This window comes from Parasteatoda tepidariorum, chromosome 4, assembly GCF_982258835.1.
Source record: "Parasteatoda tepidariorum strain Cologne lab strain chromosome 4, Ptep-v5.0, whole genome shotgun sequence".
Classification (NCBI taxonomy): Eukaryota; Metazoa; Arthropoda; class Arachnida; order Araneae; family Theridiidae; genus Parasteatoda; species Parasteatoda tepidariorum.
In genome coordinates this window covers 81,201,557-81,223,123 of record NC_141758.1, presented here as the reverse complement: position 1 = coordinate 81,223,123, position 21,567 = coordinate 81,201,557, and the positions used below count along the sequence as shown (strand labels likewise).

Genomic DNA, 21,567 nt, shown 5'->3' with positions numbered 1-21,567 from the left:
TCCTAGTAATGATCACTGATTGTTTACTTCTTCAAACGAAAATAGAATCGAAAAAGTTTTAACACCATGCAGCAAAAAAAGATTTCCCAAAATTGAGTAACAATTTTTCAAATTAGCTCCGAAACAAATAGTCATCTTTAAAAATCTCATGCAGTAAAACTTGAAACAGCTCACTCATTTTTAAGCAAAATCCGTAGTCTCAAAAGTGATGTGTGAGAAAAATGCTCGTTAGCTGCCAACATGATTCGAACCAAAGACCATCGAATTCATAATTGGATCCCCCTTGTACACCCCAGTACAGGAAGAGTTTTTAAGTTTTATATTGTGGCCTCTGCAAAACATCCTACTATAAACCCGGAGGTCTTTGGTTCGAATATCACCAGCAGCCAATGAAGATCCTTCTCTCATATATCTCCATTCTCATCACTTTTGCATAAAAAAAGAGTATAATGTAGTTTCAATTTTTCTAATTTGACTACTGCACTTCGAAGTCACTTTGACACATTTTGAACTCTTGTAGTGTAGTTTTTAAAGGTGCAGTTTTTCTAGTTAAAAAAATGGTCTGATAAGCTGAGATTTTCAAATTAAATACTACGCAATTAGAATATTAAGTAAATTAAAAATGAGAAAAGAGAAAGTTTGAAGCGTTATAGAGAAAGTTTGAAGCTCTTACAATTCGATGAAATCACTAATCCAAAAAAGTCACTGATAAATAGCAAAAAATATTGAAAATTTATAAGTAAATGACGTAACAATATCAATCAAATGGTATTTTTTAATAGTAGATGTTAAATCAGTTAGAAAAACTAACTTATTATCTTAGAATTTTAGATATACATTTTTTTGGACAAACTGCCTCTTTAAATCTTCATATGGAACCATCATTGATCATGGTATTATTTTTTGGTACTATATATTATTATTTTATGGTATATTTATATATTGTTGATAGTACCCGTTGTTGATAAAACCGATAGTATTATTTTTCGGTACTAACAACAACGAGTTGGGATTAAATTTTATTTTTTATCATTTCAAAGTGAATTAAAGGTACGAGAATTTTGGCACTGAATTACGTTGCTGAATAAGCTAAAGTTACAGGATCTTAGCGAATAATAAAGCAGTTTATGGCAGCTGTAGAAAAATTAACGATTGCACAGCCACAAATAGAGATCTCCAAGTCGGAAGCTGAACTATATCGCTAAGTGAAATAAATCGATTAATTGTAATTTGCACCATTTCCAAAGGAAGATTCATGATCACCTTCCAGTGGAAACATGTTCCTATTAGTTGGTATCAGTAGCTAATTATCATTCATGAATTGCCATTGGATAGATAAGTGAAGTGACGTCAGCTTAGACACCTCTAATGTTATTATTACAGCCAGGTGGGCGTGATGTATTTTTGCTCGTGGATAATTCTTCTTCCTTGGTTTTTCCAAAATATGCATGAAGTAGGTAGTTTTTATTGTATCTGTGGATAAACAACCTTGAAGATAAAAAAGACAATTTGCTGATTCACGTCTTCCTTGGTTTTGGGGACACCGAATAAATCAGAAGCATTTTGTCACAAATCACTGAATAAATCAGAAGCATTTGAGGAAAGCTTGATCACAAAGAGTTGCTTAACAATATTCATCATCGTAGCGTATATCGTAGTGTGATTTCAAAAGAAGGTTGAATAAATTTTGAGATTCTGATGTCACCAAAGCTGAAAACAAATTGACCTTCTATGCTCTATAAAACTAATAAACCGTCTCCCATAACCCAACTAGTTTGAACACGCTGTTATAAATAGAGGGGCGGCAAAAGAAAATTTTGTGATGAACTTTAAGATGCATCTTGCATATTTCATTTCAAGAAACGTTATAGTAGTTTTTAAGAGACTATTTTATACCGTTATATAATTTGCAAATTTGTTACCTTCCTCTGCATTTGTATTCATTTTTAAAAAAAATGATTTTCTTGTAGTATTAAATCGACTTTTTTTTCTATTGATTTTTGTTCAAAGCTTATAAAGACAAAGATTGCATTTACTCACTAATAACATTTCAGAATTTTTGTGATAGTATTTACACCTATATAGAAGTTGGGTAGTTGTAATTGTGCAGTAGAGTTGAAAAATAAGTAAAATATTTAGTTTTAGGAATAGTATTTCTTTTATTAAGTTTTATGTAATAGGTTAATAATTAATTCAAAGTTTTTATTTTAAAAAATGATTGAATTCTAAACTAATGATAATGATAATGGGACGTAAAATCGATAAGGGAATTATTGTGTTACTTTGGGCTATCAGGATATAATGATCTATAAAAATGTTTTATCTACGAGCTCAGCGTTTATCTATAAGCGTTAAATTAAATTAATGTAATGGAATAATAAATTAATGTTTTCTATAAAAGTAAGCCCGATTGCCTGGCAGTAGTGTTAAATCTGGGCACGGTTTTTAGATACCAAATATAACCACTTCTTATTTAAAACACTTCATTATTGAAACTACAACATTAAATAATATTTTTTTTTTTACTACAGTGAATATAATATCTAAAAGTTTTGAATAAAATCTCACTTTAACAGAAAAATACAATCACAACGGGAGAAATACCACAATAATCAGTATGTCGATATCCTATTCACAAAGTTTCATTATCCAATTATAGCACCACATAATTCATTTTTATTGGTCTGTTATATATCATCACAGTTATCATTCCACATATATCCCATCATTCAGTGAATTGATCACAGATCATACTGAACAGATAAGAAACATACAAAGTTGAAAAACAGTTTTACCAGAAATCATTAGTTCTAACTCACAGTTCACTTTTTATGTCCTCTAGATGTTGTGAAACAGCTAGAAACCCCAATTTTAAACAGTACGACTTGAAAAACTATTACTTGTGGGGAATTACAAATCGACTATGTCAACCTTCATCTATCAAAAGGTACCTCGTGATAGAATCAAGTTAACATGTTTTATATACTAGTGATTGGTATTTAATATTTATAGTGGTAGTTACGCCACATTACTCCCCTTCCAGAATTTTATCTGTGATAGAATTCGATGAACAGATACCACTAGTTGATTAATGCTGTTTATTTAAATTCAATTTTTGCTCATTATATTTATTTTTTTCTTCCAAGCATTTCGCTCGTTATTTTTTATTAACCGGGAGACTTTATTTACCTTCACCGGATTTCTTTTTTTTTTGAGCAGTATATTTTTCTAAGCAAATCAACTGTTTAATGTGGATTCATCCATCAATATTGACAATTTCTTATCACGTCCGTAGGTCACCAATGTGGGGAGTTTAATCTTCGACGATGTCAACCTTCATCTATCAAAAGGTACCTCGTGATAGAATCAAGTTAACATGTTTTATATACTAGTGATTGGTATTTAATATTTATAGTGGTAGTTACGCCACATTCTCTCTATTAAAACTATTAGAACTCTTACTTGTTATAAATCATGTCACTCTTTTTTTGCTAATAACTTAAGTATCATCACAGATATCACTTTAAACTTTACAATATTTAATGAGTTAATCCCGTTTTCGCATTTATTCTTGACTCATAACAATTATTCGCATTTTTTAAAATTAAAACTTATATATACTGAAAGACATGATTACAGTTCAATACAGTTATATACCACAATACTTATAGCACCGAATTATTTTCCCATTTCGTCAGTTGAATCAATACTTAAAGAATACACCATTCAATAGTATGATAACAAACTAAACTTCAGACAACGAACCATGAATCTGAGAATAAAAGCAAAAGCCAGTGATTATTTTTTGTCCTCTTAACTTCATTTTCTGCTGTCTTGTTAATGTCATCCAATAAATTAATAAGGCAGCAAGATTAATGAAGTACATAGCTATTGACAATAATTCCTGCAGCACATGATATTTCATTTATATTGGGCAGTCGTCAGTTGAATATTATCTCAGACAGCGTTTAAGCTGGTCAACGTTTTATATAATGATTACAAAACACCAACTCCAACTACAAAGAGTTGTCAGATAGGGCTGATCCAAAGTACTATATATCATTCCGACTTCGTTTTCTGATGTGCTCTTGAACCTTGGGGGTGTGACGCCATCAAATAAAGTAGGACAGAACTCAGTGAATCCTGGTGGTGTGATTACCGATGAATATAGCTATTGACTACACCACAATTTAGTACAAGATAATTCTTATACATTGAAATATCATTGGCCGGTTGAATATCATCTTGTATATCACTCAAACCACATATCTTTGCACAATTGTGTAATCACAGTACGCAGTCATCAGGTGAGAAGAACTGCCTGAAACTAAGAGCGGGGGCAGACCGATAACTATTATTTGTCCTCCTGACCTCATTTTCAGCAGTTCTCTTGATGTCATCAAACAGAGTGAGACAGCTCTCATTAATGCTTGGCGATGTGATTAATGATGGACGACCACCGTTTAATAAGTCTGGTAAGGGATGCCTGACGTCCCAACTGGATGGTGGACGTAGTTTTGTGGGTATTAAAGATTCGCAATCCATTACCTCTTTGCCCAAGAGCCAAAAGGTTCGCATTTCACCTTTGCCCTATAAGGAGATGAAAATATTGTCTTTCAAAATTCTTAATCAAAAACATATTAATAGAAAATGGATTCACTTATTCCTAAATTTGGATTGCAGACATATGTTTGGATTGCAGTCGACATGGAATTTCGTAAGTAATTATAGTTTCTCATGTATAACCACGGTGAAAATTTGGTCAATCATTATAAATTTAAAATATTTTCGCGAAACTAAAAACTTCTTCTAAACGAATGTATATTTCTTTTCCATTAATTTTGCGCTTAAATACATAAAAAATTTTTTTTTCAATTTAATTACCGTTAATTTTAAATTATTTATATTTCATAGAAACACATTTTGAAAGAATAACTTTAATAAAAATAAACACGAGGTGTCAGATTTTTGAAATATTAATTTATTTAAGTAGTCCACGAATGCCACCACGTTAATATTGTTCATTCAATTCAGTTGACATAGAGAATAAAAATCAATTAAATATTAATGTCCGCGCAATAAACTTTTTTTGCTGCTCAAATAGCTAGCAAATACCACTGACGTTATCATTAAAATATTTGAAAAGCTGAATCGTCTATAATTAAATTTAAAAAAATGGCTAATGCTTAACCATTAAGAATATTCCATTTCGTTTTTTGCTCATCCCACTCGAACGGTTGAACGTAGAATGTTCTAATGACAACCGTAACTTTCCTTTGCTTTAAACTATCTGTATGCCAAATTACGTCACATTTGGTCAGGCGGTTTAGGTGTCTGTAAAGGACGCAAACGGACAGACATTATTTTTTTTTAAATATATAAAGATTTTCTCTTTAATCTTTGTGTAAATTGCTGAAAGGTTTTAAATATTTAACTCTTAACATAGTCTCTTAACAATGAATGAAATCAATTTAAATAACGATGGTTTTTTGTAACTATAATCATTTAGTATGTTCTGTTAAAATAAAGATGTTTCCTGACTATTATAGATCTTTTTTGCGAAATCAGTTTAAATGGATATCACGTGATTAGCCTATTTTTAACTTCACTCGTGTAAAGGGAAAATGAACTTTTATTCTCAAATCACTAGAACTGCTATTCTTTGAATAACAACGGTATCAGACTTTAACCAATCAATCTAGGGTGTGGTCTGAATCACGAAATCGGTTTTATTTGATATGCTTTATTTAAGAAATACATACTTTTATGGTCACCAGTCCTCTTTCTTCAAGAACATAGCCTCCAATTTTGTCTAGAATATTTTTACAAGCCTCACTGACATGGATTTTCATTGCTGCAATATTAAAAAAATTAATGCGTCGGGAAAAAATGTTAAAATTTTGTTAGTTTATAGGATAGTTTCATTGATTTTTAAAATATTATTTTTAAAACCCTTATAATATTTTTTTCAAAAATAATTAAGCTACAAAAACAGTTTAAAAAGTGAAGCTTATATTAGACACTTTAAATTGCTTTTAGTCTAGCTAGCATGTAAAACGAAACTTTATTTTGAAATCGTTAAAAATTTAAGTGCATGAAATTTGAGTTTACAAAAAATTAAAGGGTTCATTGATAAGATTTAGTTATACTTTATGTCGAAAAATGTTAAGTTAAGAAAAGTGTTTTATTAGATATATTAGAACTGTGGGGGCGGGTAGCTACAGACCATGTCAACCGTCATCTATGAAAGGTACCCCGACATAGAGTCGAGCTAACATGTCTTATATACTAGTGAATTGTAGTTGTAATTTTGTAGTGGTAGATACGCTACAGTACTCCCCCACTAGAATTATATCTGTGATAGAATTCGATGAACGAATACCACTAGTTGATTCATTGCTGTTTTTTTGTGAGAAGCCGGGAGAGCTGTATTAAGATCACCGTATTTTTTTAAGTGCTGAATGTGAGAGGTGTATTAACTTCACGGTCGTAGTCGCTCCTCTGTTGCCGTTAGCAGTCGAGTAATCATAAGTATGCAAGCCGACGTTGTGCGTGATCGAGACTGAGTAGCAACAGTGCGAGGAGATGGATAATGTTGCTGTCACAAGTAGCAAGTCAACTGTTCAATGTGGATCATTTATCGAAGTAGGCGTTACTATCTAGGTAGGCGTGTTCATATCGAAGTGGGCGTTACTGCCAAGGTAGGCGTGGTCACATCACGTTCGAAGGTCACCAATTGAGGGGGAGGAACCCTCTCGTATTAAGTTGAAGACAACTATGACAACAATAAACTAACATTTATTTAACAACTGAACATAACAAGCTAAAAACAGAAACATAAAAATTAAGTAAGACTGTGTGGGATAGAGACTGAGTAAAGTTCGAAGCTTCTTAAATACTGGGGCAGTTCCAAGGTTGCCGATCGTGTGTTTGTAATCCCGTTGATTCTTTTGGCGCCTACGCACCATGCCTGGCGCCACAGAACAATTATTAAAGATTAACGATAAAATAAACAGTAATTCGAACTCTTGGTGTTACAAATGTTTCATAATCGCTAAGTTAAATTTTCCAATTTTAATATTTATTTCCTAAAACTTTAAACATATTTCATTTTTTTCTGACTTAAATTTAGAAATGAATTATTGTATATCACTCATAATTAACAAATTCAATACAAATAATAAAAAAATTAACACCGCTCTTTCTCTTCAAATTGAATCAAGTTTGTGAAGATTATATTAATTCACGAGTAACTTCTAATGGTGAATACTTTTAGTAAGTTGGTACACAAATACAATTGAGAAATTTTCCATTGAGAAATTTGCGATTTTAATTCGAAACAAAATTAAAAGTAAATTTATTAACTCTTTTGTGGGCAGTTTCATAAATTTGCAATATACACTAAAATCTAAAATGCAAAGTGATAATCGATAGTTCAGTTATATTTATGATATTTATATTTAATCGATATTTATATTAATCGATAGTTATATTTACCTTCCCCAGTAGACTCCATTCTAGATGCTGTGTTCACGGTATCTCCAAAAAGGCAATATCGAGGCATTTTAAGACCAACAACGCCAGCAACGCAGGGTCCTGATAAATATTATAATTAAATTAAAACATAATTTTATTTAATTATTTTAATATTTTCATGTATTACATATTTTTATTATTTGTTATCATTTGTATTTTGTTTTTTTTTTGTTATTGTAATATAATATTTTTGGCATGCATCAGAAGATAGTACTTTTATTCGTAGGTACTTTGGTTAAAAAAATTTCTGACTTTTGAATCATTAGAAATATTTTTCAATCCGATTATTGTTCAAATTGTCTAAGAACACTATAGTATAGAATTGCGTTCATATTTTTATTATGTTTATATATATATATATATATATATATATATATATATATATATATATATATATATATATATATATATATATATATATATATATATATATATATATATATATATACAGAGAGAGAGAGAGAGAGAGAGAGAGAGAAAGAGAGATAATAATTACTTCCTAATATGCTTCGGATGCATGAATTTTGAAAAAGTTAAGGACTTTAGAAAAAAAAGTTATTAATTCGCAGTAATGTTGGAGGCGTTGAACTATCAACACTATTTATATTTTACATTTTTTAACATTGTTTAATGAAAATAAACTTTTACCAATGTTATTAAAACAGTATCTGAAAACAAGAGCTAAACAAAAGAATTTTATTAAAAATATTTACAAAATATTGCTATTTAGAAACCAAATATTGCATTTACTGTTGTTATTTTTTATAAGCTGATATATTAGTTAAGATATTTTATAAGCTGTTGTTGTTGTTACACATCCCCCTGGAGAAGGAAAGCCTAGATCAGGTCCAGAAGGCCCCGTCGAGTCAGTTCCCCATATATCTGCCGAAAGTCCCGATCAACCAGCAGCTGCTTAAAAGAAGCGCCAAGGCGAAAAAGAAGGTGATCGGGACTAGCAGGTTGTGAGCAGGAACAAGGTTGGAAAGTCTTCTCCCCATTTTGAAACCTTAAACACTTAAGATGGCCACTACGAAATCTGGCCATGACCGATTGGAAAGACCGAGGGCCGCTGCATGTTAATGATAGGCCAGGGTGGTTGCCTGCATAGCACTGATGGGATGGAATACGGCGTCACGCAGGAAGCAAACGATGTTTTCCCAGGGAGTGAATCTCAGTGGGAGTAAGACAGTTCAAACAGTCCATAGGAAGATCACAGCCATTCTTGGTGATCACATCGGCTGTCTCATTGCCATGTACCCCGACATGCAATAGCATCCTTTTGAGGCTTATTGGAGTCTTCAGGCCTATCTCAGATAGAAGGTTCATAATCTCCTGGCCAGGAATATCCAATATTTCCAGCCAGTTCTTGAAATACTGAATAGCACTCCTACTATCGGTTAATATCCAAATGCAATTATTATCAGTTGTCTGGGCATAATTAAGGACAGTTCCAATAGCTATGATCTCAGTTCTAAAGACTGAGCAATTGTCAGGGTTTCGGGTAATTTCCCCCCTCAAGTCCCGCAGTCGGCCTCACCTCGGCGAGGGGGTGTCCCTGGGCGGAACGGGTGAAGGACGTCGGGAGAATATTCTCCTGGTAGGGCCACCCAAGGCGTGAAGGCCGTTCCACTGTGCTCAGCTGACGACTGCAAGCAAATCCAGAGGTCAAGTCAGTCTTCTGCCCTAGTGGTTCCTCTAACTAAAAATAAGCTGCAAACAACTCTTAGCCAGATGGTTCAGTCGCATTTTATAAGCTAAAAAATATATTCATATGGTACTTTATGAGCTTTTAAGAGTTTAGCAGTCGGGATTTAATAAGAAGGCTATTGGATTTACCAACAAAGCTGAGATATAGTTGGTGAATTTATTTGACATGATTTATTCAATATTAAAAATCACAATAACAACATAAGTATTTCTAACCTGAATTAATGCCTATCCTTAAACTGAGCCTCTCTTTTGGTCTGTGTCGTATTTCAAAAGTCTGGATTGCTTCCCGTAGCCTGAGAGCCAAGGAAGCAATTTCAGCTGCATGGCGGTCTCCGTTTCTTATGGGTAGTCCACTTACAACCATGTAAGCATCTCCTATTGTTTCTACCTTATAAACGTCATAGCTTCCGATGATAAAGTCAAAACAGGTATACAAATCATTCAAGAGATCTACAACCTATAAAAAAAGATATTTGTTATCCTTAATTTAAGAATTTTAAAGACTTAAGTGTAAATAATGATAAATAGTAAAAATTGGAGAAACATAAATTTACTTTCTGGGAAGTGAATTATGATTATCTATGTATATTTTTTAAGCTGAATAGAATAAAAGACGATAATTTTGGCATTCAGTGATTATTCATTCATTCATTCGTGAATCCGTTTTCCTTAATTCATATGAGATGAGTGAGTTGCATAAGTTATAACAAAGTTTCTTATGACAGAAAATATATTTAATCGCAACAATGAAAAATGACGTTAACGGTATAGTGTCTTATATTAATTGTCTGTATATTATTTGTTCTTTACATCACTGCGCAAAGTGCCATCTGGGAGACGTATTATTACCAACTGGATTGACAATTTTGAATGAGATCAATTCGACCCATTCGAGAAATTTTGTGTCTTAAGTCGACAAAACAAATAGTTTAGAAATTATAAGCTATTCAGTTGTTACAGTGAACGCAAAGTATATACTTTACACTTATACCTATTTACGGGATTAATATTCCTATTTAGTTAACTGCAGTATTGTTTTCTGATTAGTTTTTTCAGGCAGCGCAGAATAAAATCAAAACCAAATTGAAGAATCATTAGTTTTTATAAATGGAAAATTCAGTTTTGTGCTTATAAAATTTTACACACTTGACATTATCATTTAGAGTGCAATGTATATTTATTTGTCTGCGCTGAAATGAAAGAGTCAAAAATTAAGTCGATGGGGGTAATAGTTCAGAACTTATAATTATTTTATATTTAAATGTGTCGAAGTTACTTCCGAAGTTAAGGAATTCGAATAAAAGCGCCGAAGTTAGTTCAATCTACTTCCGGTGTCCTAGAATTCTGAACGTTGTCGCTGACAATACAATATTTTAATTTTTTTCCTAAAGTTAAATAGGTAAAAATTTTTTTTCTTAAATAACAAATTTACATTAAGAAAATAAACACAATTAACCTTATTTTTAATTTTTCCAGACAATACAAATGATGATAGAATCTCAAAATTTAATTTGCTTTAAATTGATAGTTTTCTGTAAAAAGTACCACAATTTTTCTCTTTTTAAAAAACCTTCCGCGTTAGAAAGTAATTGAGATTTTATGCACTTTCTTACGAATAATTTCTCTTTAAAGATTGGATTTTGTTTCGCCTTCGTCATCTTATTAATTGTTTCAATTAAAATAATTTAAAATTTTTTGTTTAACAGTTGGGAGTTATCCTACTATTTCAAGATTCTGGGTTCGTAATGGTTGACTGAACTTCTTTCAATTTCGCAAGCAGACATACGTACACACTCACACACACACACACAAAAAAGAAGAAAAAAACTCTTTTATATAAACGTACTTAATGAAGTATGTGATTTGATTACCCACTCTTTTACTATAAAAAGAAATTCATGTCTTTCATATTTTAATAGAAGACGGACATTAAATAAATAGGCTTAAGTAATTTTTTTAGATAACTAATATTTTATCTAGAAAATACAAATAATCAATGTTAATATATAGTAATAATCCAAAAAATATGAATATCTTGATCAACAACTTTATTCATTGCAGTATTCAAGTATAACTGTGAAGGATATTAACAGTAATTATTTTATTTTAGTAGGAAAAAGTAGATAAAATATAAAGAACGCAGAAATTATTTCGGGGCAAATATACCAGAACAGTAGCAAATGGACCATTCGATTAAATGAAAAAAAAAAAGAATCATATATATTTTAGTTTAGTTCGAGCTCTTAGAAAACAAAAAAATTAATTGATCTAGAAAAATAATTATTTTAGATAAATTAATGAAAATTTGAGAAATTAAATAATTATCAAATAATATGTGGTTGACTGGATAATTTAGATAAATTCTTATGACACATATGTATTAAATCACAATTCGAGTATTATTTTATTATTTCAAATAATGCCTATATACAAAATCAGCATTATGGGAATTATACAAAATCAGCATTATATAAAATCAGCAGAATTATGGGAAAGAAATGCCTCATTTTATTGCGATCTCTTTTTTTCACCACAAGAGTTCTGATTATAAAAATTAATTTTTATTATTTTATACTCTGATAAAACCGGTGGTCCTAAATTACACTAAATGTTTTAGAAAATTTATTACAAGGAAATCATTAAAATTAAGAATAGAAAACTCTTACAGCAAATTTGTGAGATAAAGTGTTAGTTCTATATGTGTCGAAAGATGGCATCGCAGATAGTAAATAAGTAAGAAAAAAAATAATTGTATTTCTCACATGACAACATCTACCATTAGGAGATGAGAATGCAGCTGATGCTCGATATTTTGAAAATATTGTAATTCCTTCATTAAAATAATTTAAAAAAATTGTGATATGATTTTCTCTCTCTTTGAATTCCACGTTTACTATCTTCATATCCTTCTCAGATGATATCATGCGAGGTCACGTCATACCATGCCTTGCAACGATTTGTAACTTTTTCTTTAAAAAAAAAAAAATTCTTTTTGGTTTTTATTAGACAAAGTAGGTAAAAATTTATAAAACTAAATTTTTAGACGAATATCCATAGATAACTAACCTGTAATGGTGTGCTGACAGCTGACAATGACGTGAAACCAACAATATCACTAAAATAAATTGTCACAGAATCGAAGCTTTCAGCTTCTACTTGTTCACCTAGTAAAAGCTGCTCAGCCACGGGCCTAAATTTTAGAAAAAGAAACAAATCTCTCTGTCATCAAATCAAGATATCCATACACTATTTCAAGAGTGATATAAACTATATACCCATTTAGCTGGGCTAATAGGTACAAGAAAAAAAACTTATACAACAATAAACTGTCAACTTTACTACAATAAACTGTATATCAAGAACTCACATCAATATAAAGTCAATGAATATCGATATATAATTATTTCCACTTCGTTTCCATTCGATAACGCACACAAATTTCGCATAATTATTTCGCTATATGTTAAAAATGTTATATTGCAAAACTCGTCATTTGTTTAAATTGCGTTTCGTTTCGTTGCAGTATAAAAATTCCGCATCGTTATTTCGATACTGATTTTGTAATTTTATTCGACAAAATTCTTCTCCCGTTATTGCAAAATTTCCTAATTCATTTTCTTAATTATAAGGATTTCTGACCGTTATCTCACACTAGGTTTCGTAACATTCTCGGTATAAATTCTTCTTCCGCCATAATGCAACTTTTCGTTTCATTTTTCTTATTACTTTGGATTTCGTACCATTACCTCGATACTGGTTACGTAATTTTATTGTTTTATTGTTGAAAATTATTTGTACCGTTAACTTGCGGTTGTTTTTCTTCATTTTTATGAAACGAAACCATTCATTCTGAAAATTTTCGCTTAATTTCATTCAAGTATAAATGATCTTATACCATTATCTCTATTTTTACGAAAACTACAGTTTGCATATTTTAAGCATAATTGGGTACTTGAATTTTAAGAAGAAGAAAAGGATCAAGGATACCAACATATGTGACATAGAATGATGCCAGAGCCAGCTTATCGTTTATAAGCAAAATCGTATGACCTAATACGCTCTATTTCCAATCAACCTGATACGTTCTCTTTATCACTACATTATTAATATCCCGCCAAAACAAATCCCATATTATACCTACATTCTTTTTTTTGTTTTGTTTTTTAATTGAAATTAATTTTTAGTAAGCTAAAATCTAGCATTGACAATCTGCCAGCTAAAAAATGAATAAACTGAATAGTATTATAGAATGAAATAATTCCGAATGTATTGCATATTTAATGAACTAAGCTTTATAACCAGGATCCTTCCTATTATTATAGGTCCTTTGTAAAACATAAATATTAAAAACAATTTAAGTAAATACTTTGGTAACATTCTGAGCAGCAAATTCTCAGTTTTTTTCTTTTCCTCGTATAGTTCGTTCGTACGTTCTTTCACTACAGCTTCTAAATTGCTAGCGTATTTCTCCATAATGTTGATCACATTATCAAAAATATTGGCATTTCTGAAAGAAACAAAAATCAATTGGATGAACAGAGAACTACAATAAAACAGAAATGGTCAACGCATCATCGTCGATATGAATGAATTTCTAAATTTAGTTTTAAAGTAGATTTTCTGTTTAAATTTATTTATTGTTTATAAAACAAAACTCGAAAACTTGAAATGCAGAAAAAAATTTATAAATAAAAAATAATCAATATTTATGAAAATAGCAAATTTTGATTTTTATGGAATATTTTATGAAAATTCTAGAATTTGAAAAGTGCGTGTCTAAATTATAGTTAAAAGTTGTCTGACATATATATCTGCTTTGTGCAATAAGGTGAAAAATAAGTCATAATATATGTAAGTAATATTCCTTGAAAGTTAAAACCGGTATTTTACAAAAAATTTGAGAAGTTGCATGATTGCAACATTTTAATGAGCAGTTCAACATTTAATTTCAACTTTGTACCCCATTTGTCCTAATAGCATACAATAACAACTTTGTACTAGATTTTAGTGACTTTGTGTTAGACAACAGCAACTTTGTGCATTTAACTTTGCGCTGGAGTTCTACAAAACGTTTATAATTTTCTGTAAAAAGTTATATTGAATTATAAAGTACTTGTAGATGTTCTTCTATTATAAAATTCATTACATAAATATACTAACTGTAATGAATTTCAATAATTTAAAATAGAAAAAAGAGAAAGGGTTTTGCAAATATTTACTATTCTTTCAACTACTTTATTATTCGTTAAACTTTTTCCAAATTTTATTTTTTAAAGATATTGATATGAGTCATTCTGTATTTAAATTTACTTTAATATTATTTAAATCTAAAGATAGTTTAGAAAAGATATTTCATAAAGCTTATAAGGTTTTTGATTAAAATTTAAGAAAATTACATCACAAAAATTAAAAAAAAATATTTTTGCAGCATTTTCAAATCTATTTAATACTCACAATCCAGCATAAAGGTTTTGAAGTTTAACTTTAATAAGTTTAAAATCTGGTCTATCTTCTGGATTTTCTGACCAACACTCCTCCATGCAGCACTTAATGTAATTTGGACAATCCAATTCATGGACTGGAGGACGATGTAAATCAGGACCATAAAGATGAGGATTTGCTACACGTTCTTTGATGTCTGTAATATAAATGGAAATTAATTGCTTTTAAAATATCAAAGTAGTAAAAGAAACAAGGCAAATTTATTGAAAAACTGAAATCAAGTCATTAAGTAAGAAACATTATTAAATAAATTGTTTAAAAGTTAAAGTTAGTTGTTTAAAAGTACAATAGTTTAAAGTGCTAAGCCCATAATCGTCGTTAAATCTCCGCCGGCCGAAAACTTCCCGTGTAGTAAATGGTAACTGATGCAAGTTAAATCGGTCGAGTCACAAAGTCCTCAATGTTGCCAAAACAAATAATACCTTTGGGGTTGGGGCCAGGCTGGTAGGGCAATGGATCCTAGTCCAAGAGGTCGTGGATTCAATCTCAACCGACCAAAGTCTCTCCGTGTAGTAAATGGTGAGTGATGCACGTTAAATCTGTCGAGTCACAAAGTCCTCCATGTTCATATAACAAATCATACCTTTGGGGGTACTGATCCAGGAGTTTCCTTGTCTTTTGGATTGGTTCAAAGTTACAAGTCTACGGAATTGTGAATTAGTAGCCGTATATCCAAAATTGGGTCGGCTATTCAACTACGGTTGTAAAATTATGAAATATTTTTAAACTAATTAATGAATGTTTTTAGAAATTAAATTAGGTTTAAGGATTATATTTGTTTTAAAAAAATACATAGAGCTTTAAATAATTACTAAGAATTTAAATATTTTCCCTAAAATCCATTTGATTCATTTTTATGGAACGGTCTTGAATCGAATCTGTTTCTACAATTTTAAATCATATTTTCAAGTTCATTAAAAAAATATTTGCATATTTTCACTTTAAAGAAAAATATTTTGTCCAACTAATCCAGCTATTATTAGAAAAATAATTTAGTTCCCGTGAAGAATCAATGTTTTAAAAAATTTTAAAATCTTTTAATACCTTACAACGATACGAAGTTTAATTACGCCCTCATCGGGAGTATGCGGGTGGACTGTGTGAATTCATGACCATACATGGCAACGTTACTTTTAAAAATTAACGAGTAAAAGTACAAGTATTTTTAAGAAAAGTAACGAGTAAAAAGTAAAAAGTTCTTATCTTAAAAAAGAACGAGTAAAAAGTACAAGTACTAAACAAAAAAAGTAAAGATTTAAAAGTACATTTCTAGGAAATCGAAAATTCAAAGTGACCTAAAATTTTATTGAATAATATTCTTATGTTCTTTAATGCCTTTGCAAAATTGTTGTTATTTATTTAACTATTTTTAATTTTGAAAGTTATGGGCATTAATTTATTTTTAAATTCGGAAGAATGTTATTATATAATTTTATAATATAATCATATTATATAATTTTAAAATCAAATATAATTTTAATATCAAATTTCTTATGGATTTGCACGAAAACGAAATTTTATCTATTGATTTTAATTTTTAGTTTATTATTTTTATTTATTTAAATTACCATTGATTTAAAATTGTTTTACTCTATGGAAACGCGTTTCAAAAGCACAAACATAAAGCAAACACGGGGTTTCAGATAGCTTAGTGATCTTTGAGCTAGTAAACAATAATTGAATGTGCAGCATAAGTTGAAACAAAACTGTCTACAGTTTTATTTGTAATAGTGGCTAATGCTAAAGTCATGCGAGAAAATCATTTTCCGAGCATTTCTGCCTAATGGAATAATTAAAATTTGTGAACGAATTTTAGTATCAGCGGCTAAATTAGTACCTTCGAGTTCTCAAGAGTTAAAATAGTAATTATATTAGTTTTAAATAGCACAAATAGTTCTGAAGTTCTTAGAAATTTGACTAGGCGTTGTTTGACAAGGTCGGACATAAAGATAATTTTAGTAAAAAATGTGCTAGGGAAAAATGTATTTTGTAAAAAATGTATTAAGACATAAATGTATTATTAGTGAGTTCAAAAAGAAAATTGAAAAACGTAATAACAAAATCCAACATTTTTTATTTAAAATGTATTAAATAAATGCATAAAACTCGAAAATGAATTAAAATAATCTGCTAATTAATATTTTTATTCATTTTGCGAAATAATTGCATTTCGAAAGTGATGTCACTGAGTCTGCTGCGAGAATTTTTCAGAACGTGCTTAGCCACGCTGAATAAGCGCTCCACGGGAGCACTAGAAGCTCATGTATGCCATAAATTCTTCTGTCGCTGGTGATTGCCTCGATGTTTTCAGCTTTAGAAAATTTAAAATCCTCGTTTTTATTGTTTCGTTATTAGTTATAGCAGGATGCTCATCTTGGACAATTCTTTCCAATTTTGTGTAGCCTCCTGCCTAGTTTTTTCTTCCAACCAATTAAATTTGATTCAAGGTACCAAACATGCAGCAAACAATAAATCGTGCAATAAAGGTCCTGCGATTTCACATCGCGAAACCTTTCGCGCACGCCATCTAAAAGAGCTTTGTTTAAAGGTTTACAAACTGTTGTTTTAATAATGTTACTATGAAGCTCTTCTTCAAAAGAGCCGTCTTTTCCCTTTCAGGAATGACAATTTTAAAAGGTCAAGGTATTTAAACACGAAGTTAGCTTTGAATGCATATATATTGCACATTAATTTTATAAATTAAAAAAACATAAGCATTTTTTAAAATTATTTTTTTAAATTTTTTTTTTAAAAAAGCTTACCGAGTTTTAGAAAAAAGTAACGATTTCATTCGACATTTCCGTTACAAATACTTGTACTTTTTCCCTAAAAAAGTAACGAAAGTACAAGTAAAAGTACTAAATTTAAAAAGTAACGAAGTACAAGTAAAAGTACGTACTTTTTACTTGTACCGGCGGTACAAGTAACGAAAGTAAAAGTACGTCCATATATGTTCATGACTGACACTTCAGTTAAAATAGATAGACAAATTTTTTTTAAAAAAAGTCCTTGTTGATGATTTATGGCAGGGGTGTCAAAGTTGCGGCCCGAGATGAACATTTGTGCGGCCCAGTCAATATATTCGACACAAAGTAAAAATGAAATAGAAATGTCAATTAGAAAGGAAACTAGCATTTAAAATTATAATATACTTTATTTATAAACAATACGGATCATTTTAAATTGTGCGCTTGAAAATGTAAAATTCTAATTGGCTTGCGGCACCTGCCATTCCAGGGATAATGCATCGTATCAAAAATACGCAGAAAAAATTTCAAATCTTAGAACAGAATTTGAAGCAAGGTTTGAAACAAGGATTTTAATTCTTTGGAAGACAAATTTCGCTTGTTTTCTTCGATTTTCTCAATAAATATAGACTCAGTACCCAGTAATATGCAAATGGAAGTGATTGAGATTCAGGGCGACTTAAATTTGAAGGCAAAATTCATTGAAGTGAGTGTGCCTGAATTTTACATATATTTACATGCTTGGTTTGAAAATACTCGAAAATTCGCATATGAAATTATTTCCATGTTTGGAAGTACTTATCAGTGCGAGCAATTATTTTCTGTTATGAATGGAAATAAATCTCCTGGCCAAAACCGTATTAATAACGCTCACGTTGGGTCAACTTTGAAAGTAGTCTCGGCAAATAAAATTTCTCCTGAAATAGGAAGGATAGTAGTTGTGAACAGATGTCAAATATCAAACAATAATTTTACTTTATATCTGTTTATTACAATGTACTATTCAAAATAAAAATATTTGTTTCTATGAACACTGGTTTTTTTTGCGGCCCACCTAAAGTCAAGCATTGTTTATTTGGCCCAAGTTAGCGTTTGAGTTTGACACCCATGATTTATGGCAACACCATGAATCAAAGAGTAAAAGTGGCCCGGACTAGGGTACTTGAGGAAACAGAAAGGAAAGGAAATAGAAAAACCCTGTACCACCCAGTTTTGCTCGGTATTTTTATTACTTTAAACTTAACTTTCACACTGAAGAACAATTGAATTCGGGATATACAATGCTAGGCAAATTGTTTTTTATGAGGTCGTAAGGGCGCTATAATAACTGAATATATAGCTAGTATAAGTTGTTGCCAATTAGTAGAATGCAATTTCAGCTAATTTTTGATTTTATATGTTTTATACAATATGTTCAAGGTTAATTTATCCTTCGTAGTTCTCCTGATCACTAGCTTGTTTTTTCACCTTTCTTGCATTCTCGGTACACTATTGAAACTGCCGGCCAATAAATATTAGTTTTTTTTACTCTTTCGGAAATTGAACGACCCGTCCATCGAACTTCTATTATTTGCCCGTGATCAAAAGTATTTGCTTAATTGTACAATTTAATATTCGACTAACAACCCACAGTATTAACCATAATCGCAGTAACCACATTACCTTCATGTGTGCCGATATAATTCGTCATGCAACACATTTTCCAAAGCAGTGTTAATCTTCAATTTAAATTGCTCTTCTGAGTATATTGACATAAATGCGCCAGGCTTTCCACTGATGTTGTCTAAATTTTGTTCGAAACTTTTAACAGCTTAAAAATATTGTTTTCAGATAAAATTTCTTTTTATCTTACTATTTAGGTTTCAAAATCAAAATTAAAATTGATAAGAATAACTTTTGATCTGCTGCTTGAATTTCTAACATCTGAGGTGTTAACCTAATAATATCTCCTGAATTATATTGAAATAATTTATGTTATACGTTACTTAATTAAAATATAATGAAATAATGAAACTGACTTAAGCAAATTCAAAAAAAAAAAACGAAATAAGATTTTAATAATTAATAATAAGTCAAAATGCTTGATTTTTATTTCGAACTTTATAAATTGTTATTAAAATATAAATACTCAAAAGCGCATGTAATCTAATTTTGACCAGATGGAATTCGATACCCTTAAAATATAAAATTGTATACAGTGTGAAAATTTTCGTGAAGGAAAAAAAATGTTTGTTAGAAAGTTTTATACTCGAAACTTTATTTTTTCCATATTAGATCATATTTCTAAAATCAAAATTAAAGGAGCGTGACACGAAAATTTCTTTCACAAAATTCGAAGATTTCATTATTGAGTTCAACTAGAACATAAGCATTTATGATTCGTAAGACATGTTAATAATCAAGGATATTTATCCACTTTCTAACGATTCCAATTGGACGATTTTCCCTATTCTAAAGAGATATTTCTATTATATGGATTTCTATTATAAATAATCTTAGTCTAGTGTTTAGATTTTTTTGAAGTTGTATGAAAAGAAAGATTACACTTGATGGATGGTTCCGGTTTTCCCCAAGGACCGTTTCTGCCAAATATTTCGAATAAAATGATGGCAAATGAGAAAACATCTCCTTTCTGGGAGCCTCTGGATGGAGGATTGATCATTCTCAACAACTCAGGAGCACGCCAAAGGAGAGCTGGAAAGAAGGAAAAAAAAAACGCGCATATTGAAAAATTTATACACACCATACATGGCAACATTTTTACTTTTGCTACTTGTAACGAAAGTTAAATGTAAAAGTAATACGTATTATTGGGTACATATTATAGCCATCTCGGCTGTAATATGTAGTGGAGAGTGGGGTCAATTGTAACAGGGTACAATTGTAACAGAGCAAAAATTTCGAGTGTCGGGTTCTAGATTTGGTTCCTAGGTGGCGCACAAGGTGTATTTAATAAATCTACGTGTACACCATTGATGGCAACCATTTTTATGTACTTTTGAAAGAGTTACATCAAAAAAGATATTTTCACGCTACGTAAGTACTCTTTTTGGTACTAGAATATTATATTGTAGCAAAGTATTTTTGTTTAAACAAATAAAAATTATTTACCGAATATGTAAGTGGACATCTTAATTAACATTTTAAAAAAAAAGATTAGTTTTGTTAATTAACTAGCATTGTTTTTAACAAATGAAGCTGAAATGGCGTCTTGGGGACGATTGTAACAATAAGTAAAGGGACGATTGTAACAGCTGAAAATAAATAATCTTATGTTTACAAACCATTGCTTAACTTTTTAAGAACCAACAATAGTTTCCTATATAATTTATATTATGTTGCATGTGCATTATTTATTTGTCCCCTTTCACAGCATAAATTAAAAGTTGAGAGTTTAACCCTTTAGGTGTCTGCTCATTATTGTTCTTACTCCTAAAATATCACTACTATTTTGATCGATAAAAAAATATATCACAACTATGATAATATGTATAATTAACTATGTTTTAGTTGAATTTATTATCTGTTACAATTGACCCCGTAAGTGGGGACAATTGTAACAAGTACACGACTGTCAAAAATTGTTAATAACTAATATAATAACATTTAAAATTAGGTATTTTTTTTTTCTAGTAGAGGATAGTCTACTTTACTCGTCTGTCAATTAATACTAATAATATATTGGATTTTTTGTTAGTTAAAAATAGTTAGGGGAGAGTCGGGTAGCCCCGCCCAGCGGGTACCCCCGCCCACTGTCAATTTCATATGTATAGAATATTTTTTCAAGTCAATGGGCCATCGGACATTAATTGTTATATTAAAAAAAGATTATTTTCAAAGTTTCAAGTATTTATGCAGCTGGTAACATGGTAAGCAATAGTTTTGAAAATAGAATACAGTAGTCATGAAATTAAGAAAAAATGGTTGAATGTTTCGATTAAACTTCATTTTAATACTAAAAAAATAATTTTTTCTATACATACAGCATTAAAGTATGTAGTCTTAAGTTTAATTTGCATAAAGAAAGAAGTTTGTATGTAAAAAATTGTTCGAGTAATGACAAATTTACAAA

General features: G+C 30.3%; 1 protein-coding gene across 1 annotated transcript in view; it reads right to left on the bottom strand.

Moving 5' to 3' along the window:
* Positions 1-2,656: 2,656 nt before the first annotated feature.
* The window catches only part of LOC107446643 (guanylate cyclase 32E), a 116,792-nt gene continuing 97,881 nt past the window's right edge, over positions 2,657-21,567 (bottom strand). Inside the window, exons 16-24 of the mRNA XM_087161458.1 lie at positions 20,040-20,189; positions 14,701-14,884; positions 13,613-13,753; positions 12,313-12,436; positions 9,460-9,703; positions 7,498-7,596; positions 5,763-5,854; positions 3,448-4,590; positions 2,657-2,893 (exon numbers count right to left, since the gene is read on the bottom strand). Coding sequence (XP_087017584.1) covers positions 4,288-4,590; positions 5,763-5,854; positions 7,498-7,596; positions 9,460-9,703; positions 12,313-12,436; positions 13,613-13,753; positions 14,701-14,884; positions 20,040-20,189 — 1,337 coding nt within the window. The 3' untranslated portion in view covers positions 2,657-2,893; positions 3,448-4,287. The remainder of the gene's footprint in view (positions 2,894-3,447; positions 4,591-5,762; positions 5,855-7,497; positions 7,597-9,459; positions 9,704-12,312; positions 12,437-13,612; positions 13,754-14,700; positions 14,885-20,039; positions 20,190-21,567) is intronic.